The following is a 15,560-nucleotide window of genomic DNA, read 5'->3' as shown; positions in this document are numbered from 1 at the left end:
GAGGCCGTGCCCGGAGCCCCCACCCGTGGGAAAGGGCCACGGGCGCTGGGCTTCCTCCCATTCTAACCTTGGCTTCCGTACTTTATCGAGCCCACACAATGGGCCTGGGGGCCACTCCCGCCCCACCCGCACCCCCAGCCTCTGCACTGCGCTGCTGGGAAATGGGCTCTTCCTTCCACTGCTGGGGCAGGGGTGGGGGGGAGGGGGGTGTCATCTTCAGCAGGGACCAGCCCACAGCCACCAGCCTGCTAGCTCAGGCCCTGGGAGTTGACCCCAGAGCAGCTGGGGGAACCCAGACACTGGCAGGGGGGGGGGGGGGGGGAGGGGGGGGGGGGGGAGGCGCTGCGGGCCAGACAGAGAGGAAACTGAGCCAGAGAGTCAGGGTCTGATTCCCAGCCACTGCACGGCAAGGCCTGCCCCGACCCAGCACACAAAAGGCCGCTCCCTCCCAGCTGCTCCCCGCTGCCTTGCTACTCTACAGGGCCCTCCCTGCTGAAAGGGAATCAAGGGGAGCCCGGAGCCACCAGCCCTCCCGTGGTCACTCCACGCAGGAATCCCTGGGGCCTGCCCAGCCCCCACCCGGCCGCTCCAGGCCTGGGAGCTCCCCGCCTCCTGGAATAATAACTATAATTCTTACTGCAATTATAACTATAATGATAGTTGTGGTTAAGAGTGGCAATTCCTCACTGCCCCGATTTGAATCCTACCTCGGTGACTTATTAGCTGATTGACTTCAGCCGGGTCACAACCTCTCCCCCTCTCTCTGCCTCGGTCTCTGTATCTGTAAAACTGGCATAATAACTGGACCGGCCTCACAGGGGCGGGGTGCGAATTAACTAAGCGAACACACGGGAAGTGCCTAGCACGGTGCCCGGTGCGTGCAAGCGCTACGGTGCATGGTGCCAGTGTTTACTGAGCTCTCGCTACGTGAAGGGCCTTAACCTACTTTACCTTGTTTATCTTCACGACAGCCCTGAAAACGGTGTGTTGTCATTTGCCCCATTTACAGTGGGGGAAACCGAGGCCCAGAGCGGTTCCGTAGCTTGCCTGGGCTCCACAAGCTGGCAAGTGGCAGAGACTTTCAGGCCTGGCCCACCCATGACTGGGGGGTCTCAGGAGCAGGAGCCTTGCCTGGCTGCTCTCGCTGACCTGGCCCAGCCTGGTGGACCCCACAGAACCTTGTGGTGGTGTCACATCTTGGGGCCGGAAGGCATCTTTGGGGTGCTCTTGTCTGGACCTCCGGCCCGGCGGGCAGCTTGGTGTGTGGCACCCAGTCCCTGCCCATGCAGGTCCCCGCAGGAGGCGGGGAGAAGGAAGCATGGCCAGGGAGGGCCCCAGCCTCTGTCTCCTCGCTGTCAAAGAACGACCTACGACCCTGGGCCTGGCCAGGCCGGGCTGGGGTGGAACCAAGTGGCAGCAAGCTAGGCTCAGACCCAAACTCGCTGGGGGGAGCCCCCCAGGAAAGAGCAGATGCAAGGCTGCGGGGCCGCCAGGGGGCAGCCGGCGAGGCAGGGGTCGGGCAGCAGGGGGCACTGTGAGACAACGCAACTCGCAGGGAGTCCGGCCCAGGGGCCGCCCCAGCTTCACCTTGGGTGGGGGAGAAGGTCTTCTCTCTGGACCTCAGGCAGCCCATTTGTAAAAGGACCATGGCGAGTGGACCATCTCCCTGATCTGTCTGGCTCAGACACTCCTACTCCCAGGAGAACTCACTCTGCACACAGGAGAGCAGGGTGACAGGTCGCAGCCTGGTAACGTAGGGACAGTGGCCCCTGGGACTGTCTCAGCTTAGCCACGCAGCAGCACAGAGACCAGCCCAGGACCTCACCAGCTCTGTCCCGCCCTCCTGGGTTTCACCCCTGCCACCGACACAGAGCTTTCCCCACACTGCCACCTTCTCGAAACCCTGGGGCAACTCCAGGAAGACCTAGCACTCCCCCTTTATAAGAGAAAATGAAAGCTCAAAGAAAGACAGAACGTGGCCAAGGTCTCAGGACCAGGAAGGAGGAGGCAAAGCTGAGATCCAGTCAGGTCCGCCTGACTCCACCTGAAGACTTGGTCCCTCTCCTTTTCACCTCCTGCCTGGCACAGCCTGGAAACAGTGGCCGGTGGGCGGGCCCATGTTAGATGTTAGAAAGCCAGGCCCATGCCAGGCCCCGGGCAGGAAGATGGAAGTCACGGGGGAACCCGTTGCCTCCCCGCCAGCTGCCAGCCCCCCAGACCCTGTCCCTCACCAGTCTGCAGTTGCAGGGTCTGGGGTAGAGCCAGGGAGGACTGGGCAGGGTGAGGCCAGGCCTGGCTCCAGCATCACTTGCTGTGTGCGGAGGCTCAGGCTCCCCGCTGGAGGCCACGGTGTCCCCACCCTGCCCCAGCGCCGCACGGTCCAGAAAAGGGAGCTGGAGGCGCCGTGAATGTTGGCCTGCTACCACTCTGCTGCTCTCCTCGTCGTCAGCAACACGATTCCCATTTATAGAGCGAGCACCCACCGAGTGCTGAGTACCAGGCACTGCCCGAAACACCCCACCGGCGTCAGGCTATTTGGTTTTCCCCTACAGAGGAGGTATTATTACAATACCCCTTTCGCTGATGAAAAACTGAGGCTCAAGAAAGAGCAGGGACTTGCCCGAGGCCCCCTGCCAGGGAGGGATGGCACACGACCAGGGGCTCACCCAGCCTTGACCTCAAGGGCAGGGTTCTTAGTGAAGCCGGCTGGCTGGAGCGAGCAGGATATACACGATGATGGACTGGCAGCCGGGTAAGTGGAAACCGTGGACGCGCAGCCTCTGAGGCCCCTGCCAACTCTGTCGCTCAAGCCCAAGAAAGGAAACAAGAGGCCAAACAGGGAGGGGGGGATGCCAGCAAAAACCTCGGGCTCCCAGAGGAGGAGGCTGAAACAGGACAGAGCTGGTCCAGGCCTGCCGGACTCCAAAACAGAAGTATCTGCCCCCAGTGGAAGCTCAGATCAGCTGGTCTGGGGGAACTAGAAGGGCTTGCATGAATATGCGTGAATTTATCTGTAAATAAATATTTGTATTTTTATTGGGATGGGGTGGGGTGTGGAATCGAAAGCAGGAGGCCCGGAGGGTGGTGAGGCCTGGGACCTGGGTGCCCTCCAGAGACGAGTGGCCAGGCCTGGTCTGAGTGAGCCTGAGGCCTCACCTGGGTAGAACAAAGTTCTGGACTCTCACCTGTGGAAGCTGCATCAAGAAATGGCCCAAGACGTAGATAATCAAACTATGGGGAACAGCACAGCCCCCAGGGGGCTTGTTTAAGATGCAGGATCTGGGTACCACCTGCTGGCAATTCTGATTCTGGGAGCCTGGAGTTGGAGACTTAGAAATCTATATATTAGGGTCCCCTGGGTGGCTCAGCGGTTGAGCACCTCTTGCAGCCCAGGGCCTGATCCTGGAGACCCGGGATCGAGTCCCATGTCGGGCTCCCTGCATGGAGCCTGCTTCTCCCTCTGCCTGTGCCTCTGCCTCTCTCTCTCTGTGTCTCTCATGAATGAATAAAAAAGTTCTTTAAAAGAAAAAGGAAATCTATATATTAACAACCTCCTCCTGGTGATTGTGGAGCACATCAAAGTTAGAACCACATGTGTTGGGATCCCTGGGTGGCGCAGTGGTTTAGCGCCTGCCTTTGGCCCAGGGCGCGATCCTGGAGACCCGGGATCGAATCCCATGTCAGGCTCCCGGTGCATGGAGCCTGCTTCTCCCTCTGCCTGTGTCTCTGCCTCTCTCTCTCTCTCTCTCTCTCTCTCTGTGTGACTATCATAAATAAATAAAAATTAAAAAAAAAAAAAAAAAAAAAAAAAAAAGAACCACATGTGTTTGTGGACGGGGAAATGGAGATCCAGTCCTGGTTCCTTTGGGATTTAGTTCCGATTTCTGGGGCTGCGGTTTAAGACCCTTTCCTGGGGCTCCCGGCCTGGCCTTCCAGTCCAAACACCTTGCAGCAGCGTCCTCCCAAGTGCGAAGTCAGCCTCATTGCTAGTGGCCGAGGCTAAGAAGGCTTCTGAAGCCACGGCCCAGCTCAGTGGGGAGATGTGTTGGGATCTGCTGGTCATGTCTGCCGGGGGCGTGGAGGCAGGGGTGGCCGCATGAGTGCCGTGTGTCTGCCACCCTCGTGTCTCAGGAATCCCCTGCTCTAACCAAAGTGGCTTCTATGGAGAGTCTGTCCAGGCCACTTTCACAGAATGCCCGTCTCATCCTCTCTCTAGTCTAAACCCGCTCAACCATCGAGGCCAAGCCGAGGGGCATCTTGCTCTGGAAGCTTTACCCAATGGCCCTAGGCCCTGACATCCTTCCTCCCTGAACTCCCAGGTCTCTGCCCTCCGTGGAGCCCCCCACCCCCACAGTGGAAAGAGTGCACGCTGGCCCTGAAGCCCATTAGCCAGCTTGAGCCTGGGCTCTTGTCCCCCACCCCCACCCACCTAGCCTCACAACATTGTTGTGACGCCCTGTGCCGTGCTGGCTGCTAGCACCTCAAAAGCATCCACCAGCACCTGCGCCAACATCACTGGGCAATGGGCTCTTCTGGCTCATCCTCAACCACCCTGGGACCTGAGTCTAATGAATCTCTGCTTTTCACAGAAGGACACTCAGGCTCAGGAGGTGAGTGACTCACCCAAGGCCACACAGTACGTGGGGGACAAGAGCCCAGGCTCAAGCTGGCTAATGGGCTTCAGGGCCAGCGTGCACTCTTTCCACTGTGGGGCCACCCTCCCGACCCAGGCAGATAACTCATCCCTCCTCACAAGCTGAGGTCGGCCTCACACATTCCTGCAGCCCTGCAGACGCAGAGCACAGGGCCTGGCACACGGCAGGAAATCAATAAACACTTATTCATCTATTTATAAATATTTGTTAGAGGCAAATAGCATGGTGGTGAAGAGCCCCAGCCCTGGAGCCAGAACCTAACTCTGGTGCAGACATTTATAAACTATGCGGCTTGGTGTAAGTGAGATAACCCTGGAGTGCCTCAGTTTCCTCATCTGTAGGGAGCAGCAATGGCATCCACTCCGTAGAGCTGTTGTAAGCATTAGTGAGGTCAGTGAAATTGCTTAGAATTGGGGCGCCTGGGTGGTGCTGTCGGTTGAGCGTCCGACTCTTTTGGTGTGGGCTCAGGTCAGGATCTTGGGGTCCTGAGATCGAGCTCTGCGCGGGGCATGGTGCCTGCTAACAACTCTGTTCCTTCTCCCTCTGCTCCTCCTCCCCACCATTTGTGCACTCTTTCAAAAAATAATAATAATAAGATAAAATAAATTGCTTAGCATAATGCCAGCACAGGGTAAATGTGTGCTGTCATTGTTGGCTGACGGACTTCTGGTCCGACTAGGCCTGGGCCTGGTCTAATTGTTCTACTACAGGACACAGCTCTCCAGCCCACGTCTCAGGCCGTTTGGATCCAAGCACATGACGTCCTGGGCGAGGCCACACCTGCTCTATTTTCGGTGGGGACACCCGCCCCCGAGTCCCAAGGAGCCGTAAGAACACAGCACAGGGAGTCACGGAGTCATGGGCGTAGGTGCAGGTGCGGCCTCCTCGGTCCCTCTGTGCCTCAGTGGCATCCCCTGTCAAATGGGTAGAAGGCTCCGGGGAAGGCTGAGAGGCGCGCGGGGTGGGACGGTGGTGCGCCTCCCCCGCAGCTCCCTCCTCCCCACCTCCTCACTCAGGACCCACTCCCACCCACCCTCGGCCTTCTTACCTTCCTGTGTCCTGTGAAAAAGAGGGAGAGGTGGTGCATGGAGCCACCGTTGCGGCCCAGCTCCTTCTTGAGGGTGCGGGGCGAAGGCATGGCCCAGGTGGCCGCGGCGCCCTCCCCGTCCGAGCAGTGCAAGGTGGTGTCGGAGGCGAAGCAGGGCCCGCGGGCTTCCTGCAGGAGGCTGCCCTCGCTGTGCGTCCGGCGCCGCAGGGAGTTCTGCACCCGCAGGGAGAGGCCGCCCTCGGCCTGGCCGCCCTCGATCATGCTGCTGCGCTTGGCCTCGCGGCGCTCTCCGTAGTTGTCATCACTTGTGTCGTCCTCCTCCTCCTCCTCCTCATCCCCCTCGTCCCCCTCCTCAGCCTCCTCGGCGTCCTCCTCCTCCTCGGCCGGGCTGCCCCCCTCCGCCCCGGCCTTCTGGCTGTAGGCGCTGTCCAGCCGGACCTCGGGGATCACGAAGGTTGGCCTGGGGGCCACAGGCGGGTCCCCGGAGGCTGCTGGTGGGTCCCCAGAGCTTGCGGTCTCCTCAGCCGGTGGGGGGACCTGGCTGGGGGGCACATCTTGACTGGGTGCAAGCTCCTGAGCAGAGGCATCCTGGGTGACGGGGAGGTCTTGGCTGGGAGGGGGCTCTTGCCCAGCAGGAAGGTCCTGGCAGGGAGGGAGGGCCGGGGCTGCGGGGGGTTCCTGGCATGGTGGGGAGTCCTTGCTTGGCGAGGCCCCCTGGCCTGGAGGAGGTTCCTTGCAGGAAGGTGAGTCTTTGCTGGACAGTGATTCTTGGCCAGGAGAAGGCTCTTCACCGGAAGAGGAGTCCTTGTTGGGGGGTACGTCTTGTCCTGAAGGAGGCTCCTGGCCAGGAGAGGGGTCCTTGCTGGGCGGGGGGTCCTCGGCACCCAGCCCCTTCCCCTCCTCCAAGGGCATCTCTCGCTTCTCATCTGCCTCTGGCTCAAACATCTGGGAAACAAGAGGCAAACAAGAAAGCTTCAGAACAGGAGGCTGCGAGATGCTAGGCGCGGTGCGTGAGCCGGCAGCACAGAGGCTGAACCCCACACCTGACTCCCCCCAGTCTGAAAGCTGAAGCACCAGATAGAAACAGAAAGCCCCTCTGGCTTAGCTGCCCACGGGTTCCCACCCTTATCTTCTCCCTTGAATTTTATGTCCGCTCCATCAAAAGCGTGGTTGGTCATTTAGGGGAAGAAGAAGTAACCGCTATTATCTGGCTCCTATTGCACGCCGGGGCCACGCCAAGTTAAACACTCCTCTTGTGTGATCTTCCCAGCAGCCCTCCAAGGGAGGTGTCGTGGTGTCTCTGCGAGTAAAAGGGGAGCCCGGCAGTCTCTGCCCTCATGAACCAGAACCAAACCGAGTCCCAAGCCAGAGCAGTCACAAAGTGATAGGACTTTGGACCTGGCCAAAGGGTAGCCTCTGTACCTGAACCAAAGTTTAAAAAAAAAAAAATCATATTAAACAAGAACTTGCTCTGAATATTTAAGTCTCTCTTTGAGGCTAGTAAAATGGAATGAAACCAGAACTTCGAAATATTGGCCACACTTGGACTACGCAGATGTCACAGGCACATGAGGGGACCTCACGGAGGGATCATCCACCCGGTGGTTCCTCTAAACTGAGTTTGGAGGAAACTCAGGAGTTCCACACAGTAAAGAAAGCATTTCCTGCCTGACACACAGCCCTCAGGACCCCTGGCGTTATTGCTGGATTCCTACAGGCCTCATTTGCAAAGGGGAAGATGGTGCTCTTGGTGGAGCCTGAAGGGCAGCTCGCTCAGAGAGACTCAGGAGCAATCAGCAGTGCTGAGCCGCATGGGGGGACAAGAGGGGGACGTGGGGGGTATGTGTGAGAGACGTGGGGGACGTAGGTCTCATGCCTGCGCTGGGCCCCTCATCGCACCCAAGGTCTTGGAATGCTGGCGTGGAAACTATCTGGAGTCTGGGCTTCGCCCATCAGGAGGCCGTGGCCGTCTAGAACTAATGAAGGGGAAAGTGGCCACACATCCCTGGGGGCTGTACAGATCGATGGGAACGTGCACGTGCACAGGGACACACACGGACCCTGGCTGAGAATCTGAGAGGTAAGCAGTCCCAGAACATAGGTTACGAGCCCTTGATGTAGAGACCATGAAGTCCGTTTGATGGATGACAGCTGAGCGCAGAGCAGTGACTCTTCCACTACTGCCCCGCTGCCCGGCGCCGAAAGGCTAGGCCCAGAGCCGAGGGGTCTTTTCAGCGCTGGGGAGGCTGTGACGGTGAAGCCCCAGCCAGGCTCCTGTCTGGGAGTCAGGGCCCAGCCAGGGCTCCAGGCAGCCCGTGCATCAGCTCTGTCCCATCAGGTCTGTCCCACGTGCATCAGGGGCCCCCTGGCATCTGTGCGGTGTGGGGAACTGCCACCGCCTGGGAGCATGAGAGTGAAAGGGGAGCTCCCTCCCTGCACCCCCCCCCCCCCAGAGGATGGCTGAGCCAGGCCAGGGGAGGGCCTCTGAGGACTCTGGGATGATCTCTCTGGCCAGTGCTTGGTTCTCAGGCACAGCCGAAGACAGGTGATCACCCACACGGACTCCCTGCCCTGTAGGTCGTACCCACAGGTGGGAGACGGCTCCACCCTGGGGACCCCTCACACCTCACAGCCTCAGCCCTTGAAATGCCCATGATCCCAAATCAGAGAGGGAGGCTGAGGCCCAGGGAGGGACAGGAGCCAAGGGCAATTCACACAGCGGGGGGCCGGGGCAAGCCAGTCACTGAACCCTCTGGGTCTCAAGGTCCCCACCCATTACATGAGACAACATGCACAAGTGACAGACCAGGAGAACACAGCATTGAAGTATAAGGCTCTCTTTTTTTTTTTTTAAAGTCGGCTCCATGCCCAAAGTGGGGCTTGGACCCATGATCCCAGGATGAAGAGTCCCACGGTCTACCGACCAGACCGAGCCAGCCAGGCTCCCCGAAAATCCAAAGCTCTTGAATGGGCTGCTGGTGGTGGTGGTGGCCGCTGTGGCGACTGGAACAATGGGTCCAGAGGGCACTGCTGAAGTCACAAGCCTCCAACCGCGGCACATCTTTCCCAGGGGCCCCTGGAGGCCAGCTCGGCCAAACACCCAGAGCCAAAGTTGGTGACTGGGATGGGGGGCCTCTCAATCCACAAATCCCATGTTGAAACTAAGGGCTGAGTCTTAGCCCCATTAGACTGTTCCCAGGGACAGAGAAAGCTCTCTCCAGAGAGGACGACAGGGCCCAGCCCGGACAGTGACCCAGTGACCGGGACACATGCCCCAGAGCACCAGCACCAATCTGGGCTGGGGACAGACTGGGGTGAGAGCGGGGCCTCTGGCTCCTTCCTCCCAGGCCTGCTTCTGATCTCATTCCGGAGCAGGAGCAGTGCAGGCCCAGACCTCCGCCGCTCACCCCACCCCACCCGCCAGGGAGCACCTCCTCTAGGAAAACAAACAGCCAGCTCCCCGCTGCCCCACATTCAGTCCCCTCCCCCGGGCCACCCCCTCCCCAACCTGGAAGGAAGGGGAGAAGGAAGCAGCAGAGAGAAGGAAGCAGCAGCGGTGCCCTCAGGGCCTGGCACCACCCACTGCGTGGCCCTGAGTGGGGGGAGCAGGCCTTGGTTCCCCTTTCCTGGGGGGTGGGGGTGGGGCCCGCCTGTCCCAGCGGTGACTGAGCCTGAGCCTGCCACCCCCCTCGCGAAAAGCGCAGCCACAGACCCAAAACCAGAAATGCAAGTCAGTCAGCCTCCGCCAATCCTGCCCCAAACTGAGGCCAAACCAAACAAAGCCAGGGGGGGAAGTGCGCTGTCCCCAGAGGCCTTCCCCCCACCGCCTCCCCAGGCAGCAGGGAAACCACCCAGGACCCAAGGGCTCCCAGGGTGCCCAGGGATCAGGGGTGTCACTTTCCAGCTGTGCAACCCTGGCCAGCCTCCCAGCCTCTCCGTCCCCGTATCTCCTCACCTGGAGCAGGGCCATGATAGCACACTGATTCCCAGGACTCCCAGGACTATCCTGGGGGTTGGGGTTGGGGGGGTCCATGGGGCCTGGCCACGGGAGAAGCATTTACTAACGTGGTAGCTATCACTAGTCCAGTCTTATTTTACAGATGGGGAAACTGAGGTCCTGGAGCAAAGGGAGTCACCTACGAAACTGGAGGCTGATTGAGTATCCGCACTCATGCCTCCTGGCCAAGGGTGTCCCCTTGGCTTCGCTGGGCCCTGGCACGCAAGTAGGGTGGGCCCAGGAGCCTAGAAGGAAGGGCGGAGGCCACGCACGACCTGGGGCCCCTCACCTGGGCCCCATACATACCTGGGCAGATACTGGCAAAGAAGGACTAGCCAGTGCTCTTTGGCTCTTCCCCACGGGGTGGGGCTTGTGTGGGTGCCCAGATGGGTTCCAAGGGGCCCTGCTCCTGGGAGAGCTGGGGTTGGGAGCACCTTGGGGGGAGGGGGCTTCTGGAGCAAATCAGGAAACCTCAGAAATCTGGGGGGGAGCGGTGGCAAGGGAAGGAACGAGGACAGGAAAAGAGATAAAGATGAGAGTATGTCACAATGGATGCCAGGCGTGGGATTGTCCTGTGAGGAACAGCGTAACAGGAGCAGGGCCCTTCTGGGTCAAAGCTGCTCTGGGCAGTGTGAGCAGGATGTGGGGGTGGGGAAGGACCACAGTGACACGCACGCACACTGACATACACGCATTCGTTGGGTCTCCGGGTACCGAGTGAAACCCTGAACCTGTCACACACAATCCCTGCCCCTCCATTGAGCAGAAAAAAACCCAGGCTGGACCACTGGTCTTAACGCATGAGGTCTTAATGCTCAGACGGAGGAGGAGGTACAGGTGGCTGGTAACACCCAGTTAGCTTTGCAACAGGTTGGGGTGATAAGAATCCAGCCCCGGTGCCCCGGAGAGATGAGCCTGCTGGCCCAGGGCCTTGGGTCCGGAGAGCTCGGGCAGCCGCCCCCTTCCTGTGGGGAGTCTGTCTCTCTCCCATCCATCATTTCTTTGGCTTGGCTGGCGCAGTGTTAATTCTGTCCATGTCTTGCCTGCTAGAAGCACAGAGGAAATGAGCCAGGCCCTCTAAATGAAGCTGCTGTTTCAGATCTAATCAAATTCTGCCCCCAGTCCAATCCAGGGCTCAGACTAGGCCGGGAAGGGGTGGCAGGAAGGACTCCCAGATCATCTTCTGGGTCCCAGACTCCTCCCTCACTCCTACCAACCCGCTATTGGAGTTTGGGGTGGCAGTGGGCTGCTGGAAGTGACTGGCCCAATGTCACACAGCTACTAAATGTGGAACCAGGTCTCCTGACCCCCGAGTCAACCTGCAGCTCTCACCCTGAGATGACTCATCACATCCACCACAGATGCTGGGCTCTGCATCTGCCCTCAAAAACCACTTCCTGCATGGAGAGGGGGGAGGGGGTGTGAGCTGGGATTTGCCTTTGTCTCTGGGTGGCCCTTACACAGCTAGCATTTTACAGATCGAGCACGGGACCTAAAGCCAGAAGGCCTGCGCTGGAATCCGCGCTCCATCATTTGCTTGCTAGCTGTGTGTCAGGCTATCACTTCTGGTTTCCTCTGCCATGAAGTGAGGACACTTCCTACTTCCTGCTGCTGCCGCCACCACCCCCCTGCTTCCAGAGGGCCGAGGGGACCAAGTCTGAGGAAGGGCAGGAAAGCGCTCTGCAAACTGGAAAGTGGCTGGAGAAAGGGAGAGGCTGTTAGAATCCCTGCCCAGCGCCCGACCTCCAGGCTTGACTTCTGAGATGGGGTCACCCCTTCAAGTCTGGCATGCTCTGGGTTCCCGAGCAGCTCCCTGGCCTCTGGGTCCCCAGGGTGATGCTGCCTGGCCCCAGGTTCCCCAGGAACCTCAGCTGCCTGGCCAACACTTAGCTCCCCCGGCGCAGCTTGGTCCAGTTCCTGGGCCTGATTTCTTGACCCCCAGGCTGGAGCTACCCCCTGCCTCTGCCTGCCAGCTCAGAGCCTCCGAGCCTCCTCCCGAGCCTCCTCCGGGCTGTTGTCCTCCTCTGCCCCCAACACGACAGGTCTGACCCAGAACACGGGGCGGGGACAGCACTTTACAGGGGGAGAGCTCTGGAGGCTGCCCCCTCCAACTGGCTAGGTGACCTGAGGTAGAGCCTTTATGAGCCCCTGTTCCATCAGCCATAACACGGGGTTCAGACCAGCCCCCCAGGGCGGTGGCAGGGTGCTGAGCTGACGTGCACCCAGAGCTCGGCACCACATGGGCACTCCAACGGCAGCCGGCACCACCGCAGCACCACCGCAGCACAGCCCACCTGGACCTCTCCCTCCCTGGATCTCCTCCCACCGGAAAGGTGACCCCTCTTCAGCAGGTCACCGGCCTCCAGGCCTGTCCCAGGTCCCCGCCTGTCTCGGTCCTCCGCACTCCCTTGGGCACCTGTCCACTCCCGGGGCTACAGTCACCATCTGCACTGTCTGGCCACCGCCCAGTCCACACTGCCAGCCCCGACCTGGCTCCTGAGTCTAGACCCCAGAGGCAAGTGTTCACCAAGTACTCAGAAGACGGCGCTGCCCCCAAATACTGTCCTTGGTTCTGTGGGTAAAACAGGAAACACGAAAGACACGATCCCTGTCCCGGTGGAGCTTCGAGGCCAGCGAGGAAGGGTGGACACAAGCCACGACGTCGCCCACAGAAACACGTAATGGATACAAAGCACGGCTGGTGATGGGCAGGAAAACCATAAGGTGTGGCGGGAGAGAACACAGTGGCATGTGGGAAAGGCCACTCTGAGATGACACTGAGCCCCAGATCTGCTCGGTGGGCAGGGCAGCCAGCACACTGGTGGGACAGGGGGCATAGACAGGGACCCCGCTCTGCACATCCCGCCAGTGCCCTCAGCTCAACGTGCCCCAAGCTGAAAGCGAGCCCATCCATGATGCCACACCAGCTGCAAGGCAGGCAGCCGGGTATCATCCTCTCTCACTGTCCCTTCACTGCCACCAAGCCCCCCAACTCCAGCCGGTCACCAAAGCCTCCTGATTGTCCCTTGGAAAATCTGCAAAATCATTCCACTGGGGCAGGTGATGCCAAGTGTGGGGACTGGGGAACTCTACATACTTTCCTCTCGATCCCTAAAACTGCTCTAAAAACAAGGTTGATTAACTTAGAAATAAAACAATCTCTCCACTCCTTCCATCTCCACTCCTGCACCACCTCCCTCCAGACGCGGTCGTCATCTCCCATCAGTCGTCATCTCCCATCGGAATTGCCGCAGACTTCCCGGAGGCAGCTCAGGCCCCTCTGATGCCTTTTAGGCACATCTGACCCTGCCACTCCTCTGCCTCAAGCCCTGTCAAGACTCCCCAGTGCCCTCTCGGTGAAGTCCAAATTCTGTAGCCCTGAGAGGGTCTCTGTTCTGTCTCCCTTTGGCCTCACCTCTCAGCACTCCCCATCTTAAGTGTTTGATGTGGGATGAATGAATGAATGAATGAATGGGCAATCCAGTGACCACAGGACCCCCTAGGCGCTCAGTACCTAAAGGGTGGCCCCTGAACCAGCAGGCACAATAGCGTCTGGAAGCCCACACGAAATATAAAATCTTAGCCTGCAATCCACAGCTACTGGATCAGAGTCTGTACTTTACCAAGATTCCAAGAGATTAATTCGCACGTTAAAAATAGCACCGATCCAGACTATTGGTTCTCAAAAGAGAGGTACACTTTAGAATCACCGGTGGAGCATTTTAAAAATATCACTATCTGGGCCCAACTCCAGATCTTACTGGATAAGTTGCCCCAAGAGTAGGGCTGGCATCTCGGCTTTTTTCTGACTCCCCAGATAATTCTGGGGGGACAGCCCCAGTTAACGGATAAGGTGAGCGAGGCCCGGAGAGGGGAGGTGATGTGCCCAAGGTCATACAACAGAATCAGCACATGAATGCAGACCAGAACCTAGGGCAGCATGGATTGCAACACCCGGCACTCCCTCTCTAACAGGAAGCCCGTGCAGAAGAGGCATGGCCTCAGCAGCCCCTGGTCCCCCACATAAGATGCTGGCAGGCTCGCTGCACTCCGCTACCTACACAGGCTTCCCATACACAGAGGCCCGAGGGCAGGAGAGACAGCAAGGAGCGATGTGAATGCAGATGGAAATTCTCCGTCCCTAAAGAATTCCACAACTACTCCGGGTCCATGGGGGACTCAGGAGGGCAACACATCACAGTGGGGAGCGTACCGTACCCATTGCCTGGAAGCAAGACCGAGGTGCAGAGGAGAGCAGCAGCTCTCCCAGTTCACAAACTGTGGGCACAAAGCCAAGGACAGCCTGTCCTAGACGCATGGAAGAGGAACCCACGAGGACTGAGAAGTGAGGAGATCCCTCTTCGAAGCTTCCCTACTCTTGGCACTGCCACCTGGGACAGCCAGAAGGACACGTCCTCAGGCCTGGCCTTGGGAGCTTCCCGGGCTGCCCCCCAACACCGTCCTGGATGCCCAACTTCTCGCCGGGCAGGGAAAGCAGCTCCCAAGGTGCGAGTTTCCAGGACCAAGCTCCCCTATGACCATCTTGCTAAGCTCCTTCTCTCGGGTCCCAGATGCCCCTGCTCCAGTGCACATGGGGGCCTGGACGGGGAGCCCCCACAACCCAAAGACCCCTTCCACTTCTCAGCTCTCTTCTCTTCTCTTCTCTTCTGCAAGGCACGGAGGTGGACGGCAGGGCTGCTGCTGTCCCCGTTGGGACTGGAGCCTCAGTCAGGAGAGCGCCAGGCCCCAGGGGCCTCTCCAGGCCCCAGCTCTGGGCTCTCTGCTCTCCTGCCAATGTCCCGCCTGGCCTGCTCTCATGGCCCTGGGCAGGCCCTGCTTTGGCTCATCAGGATGGTGTCGCTGGCTCACTTACTGCCCCCGCCAGCCCCCAGAGTTACTCAGCAAATACCTACAGAGCCTCAGCCACGCACCGGGGACTGTGCAGGGCAAACAGTGACAAGACACCTTCCCTTCCCTGAAGGTGCTGGGCTATGGGACAGAGAACCAGGTGAAGGGCCCATGGCACCCTCCCACTACGCTCCCCCTTCTCAGGCGCCTGCGGAAGCACAGAGGCAGCAGGAAAGACAGGGATGGCTCCTGGAGGAGCTAATGGGGACAGGGATGGGCGAGGACACCCAGCCCAAAGCCAGAGACTGCACAGAACATTCAAGGAAGTACAGGTGGTTCCATGGAGCTGAAGCACGGGTGTGCTAAGGAATGTGGACTTCCCCCTGAGAGCAGTGTTTACGTGATGCTGTAGAGATAGGGAAGGTGGAGCCAGAGACGATGGAAACAGAAAACACTGATAAAGATGGTGGGGGGAGAGGAAGAGAGAAACCGTGGATTGAGCGTCTCCCAGACACCAGGCACCGGGACAGATGGCCTCCACACACTCTCTCACCCCCAGTGACCCTGTATGGCCAGTACCACTGGCCCCCAGACTGGGACTGGGACTCAGAGGTAGAGCGACGTGCAAGATCACCAAGCAAGTGAGCCGAGGAGTCAAACTGAAACCACGGTTCAGCCGGGCTCTAAAGCCCTGCTCTTCCTGCGACCCTGTGGCCTCCTTTGCTGCCGCTGCAAGGCCTTTCCACACCCCCTCCCTCCCTCCCTTCAAAAGACCTCACCTGGCACCCCTCTGGGCGTGGTGAGCTGGACCAGACGTGGGGGCCCCCTGGCTCAGACCCCAAACTGGTGGAGACAGGAGGGGCAGGTGTCTGACTCACCCGGCGGGGGTGGGGGACAGTACGGAGTTGCATCCGGCTGGTGCCCTTCCCAAACCGACTGCCTCCAGGGACCCCTTCTCGTGGGAGAGAGCCAGAAGCGCGTGCCTTCTCTGTGACATTCAATGCTAGGTTGA

The 15,560-nt window shown here is 59.5% G+C and overlaps 1 protein-coding gene across 1 annotated transcript in view; it reads right to left on the bottom strand.

The window, feature by feature from the left end:
* Positions 1-15,560, bottom strand: part of RGS3 (regulator of G protein signaling 3) — a 120,264-nt gene that overhangs the window by 9,372 nt on the left and 95,332 nt on the right. Inside the window, 1 exon segment of the mRNA XM_038553190.1 lies at positions 5,704-6,648. Coding sequence (XP_038409118.1) covers positions 5,704-6,648 — 945 coding nt within the window.

Source organism: Canis lupus, chromosome 11, assembly GCF_011100685.1.
Source record: "Canis lupus familiaris isolate Mischka breed German Shepherd chromosome 11, alternate assembly UU_Cfam_GSD_1.0, whole genome shotgun sequence".
Taxonomy (NCBI): Eukaryota; Metazoa; Chordata; class Mammalia; order Carnivora; family Canidae; genus Canis; species Canis lupus.
Note: the sequence above shows the minus strand (reverse complement) of the source record. Positions and strands in the feature narration are given on the sequence as shown.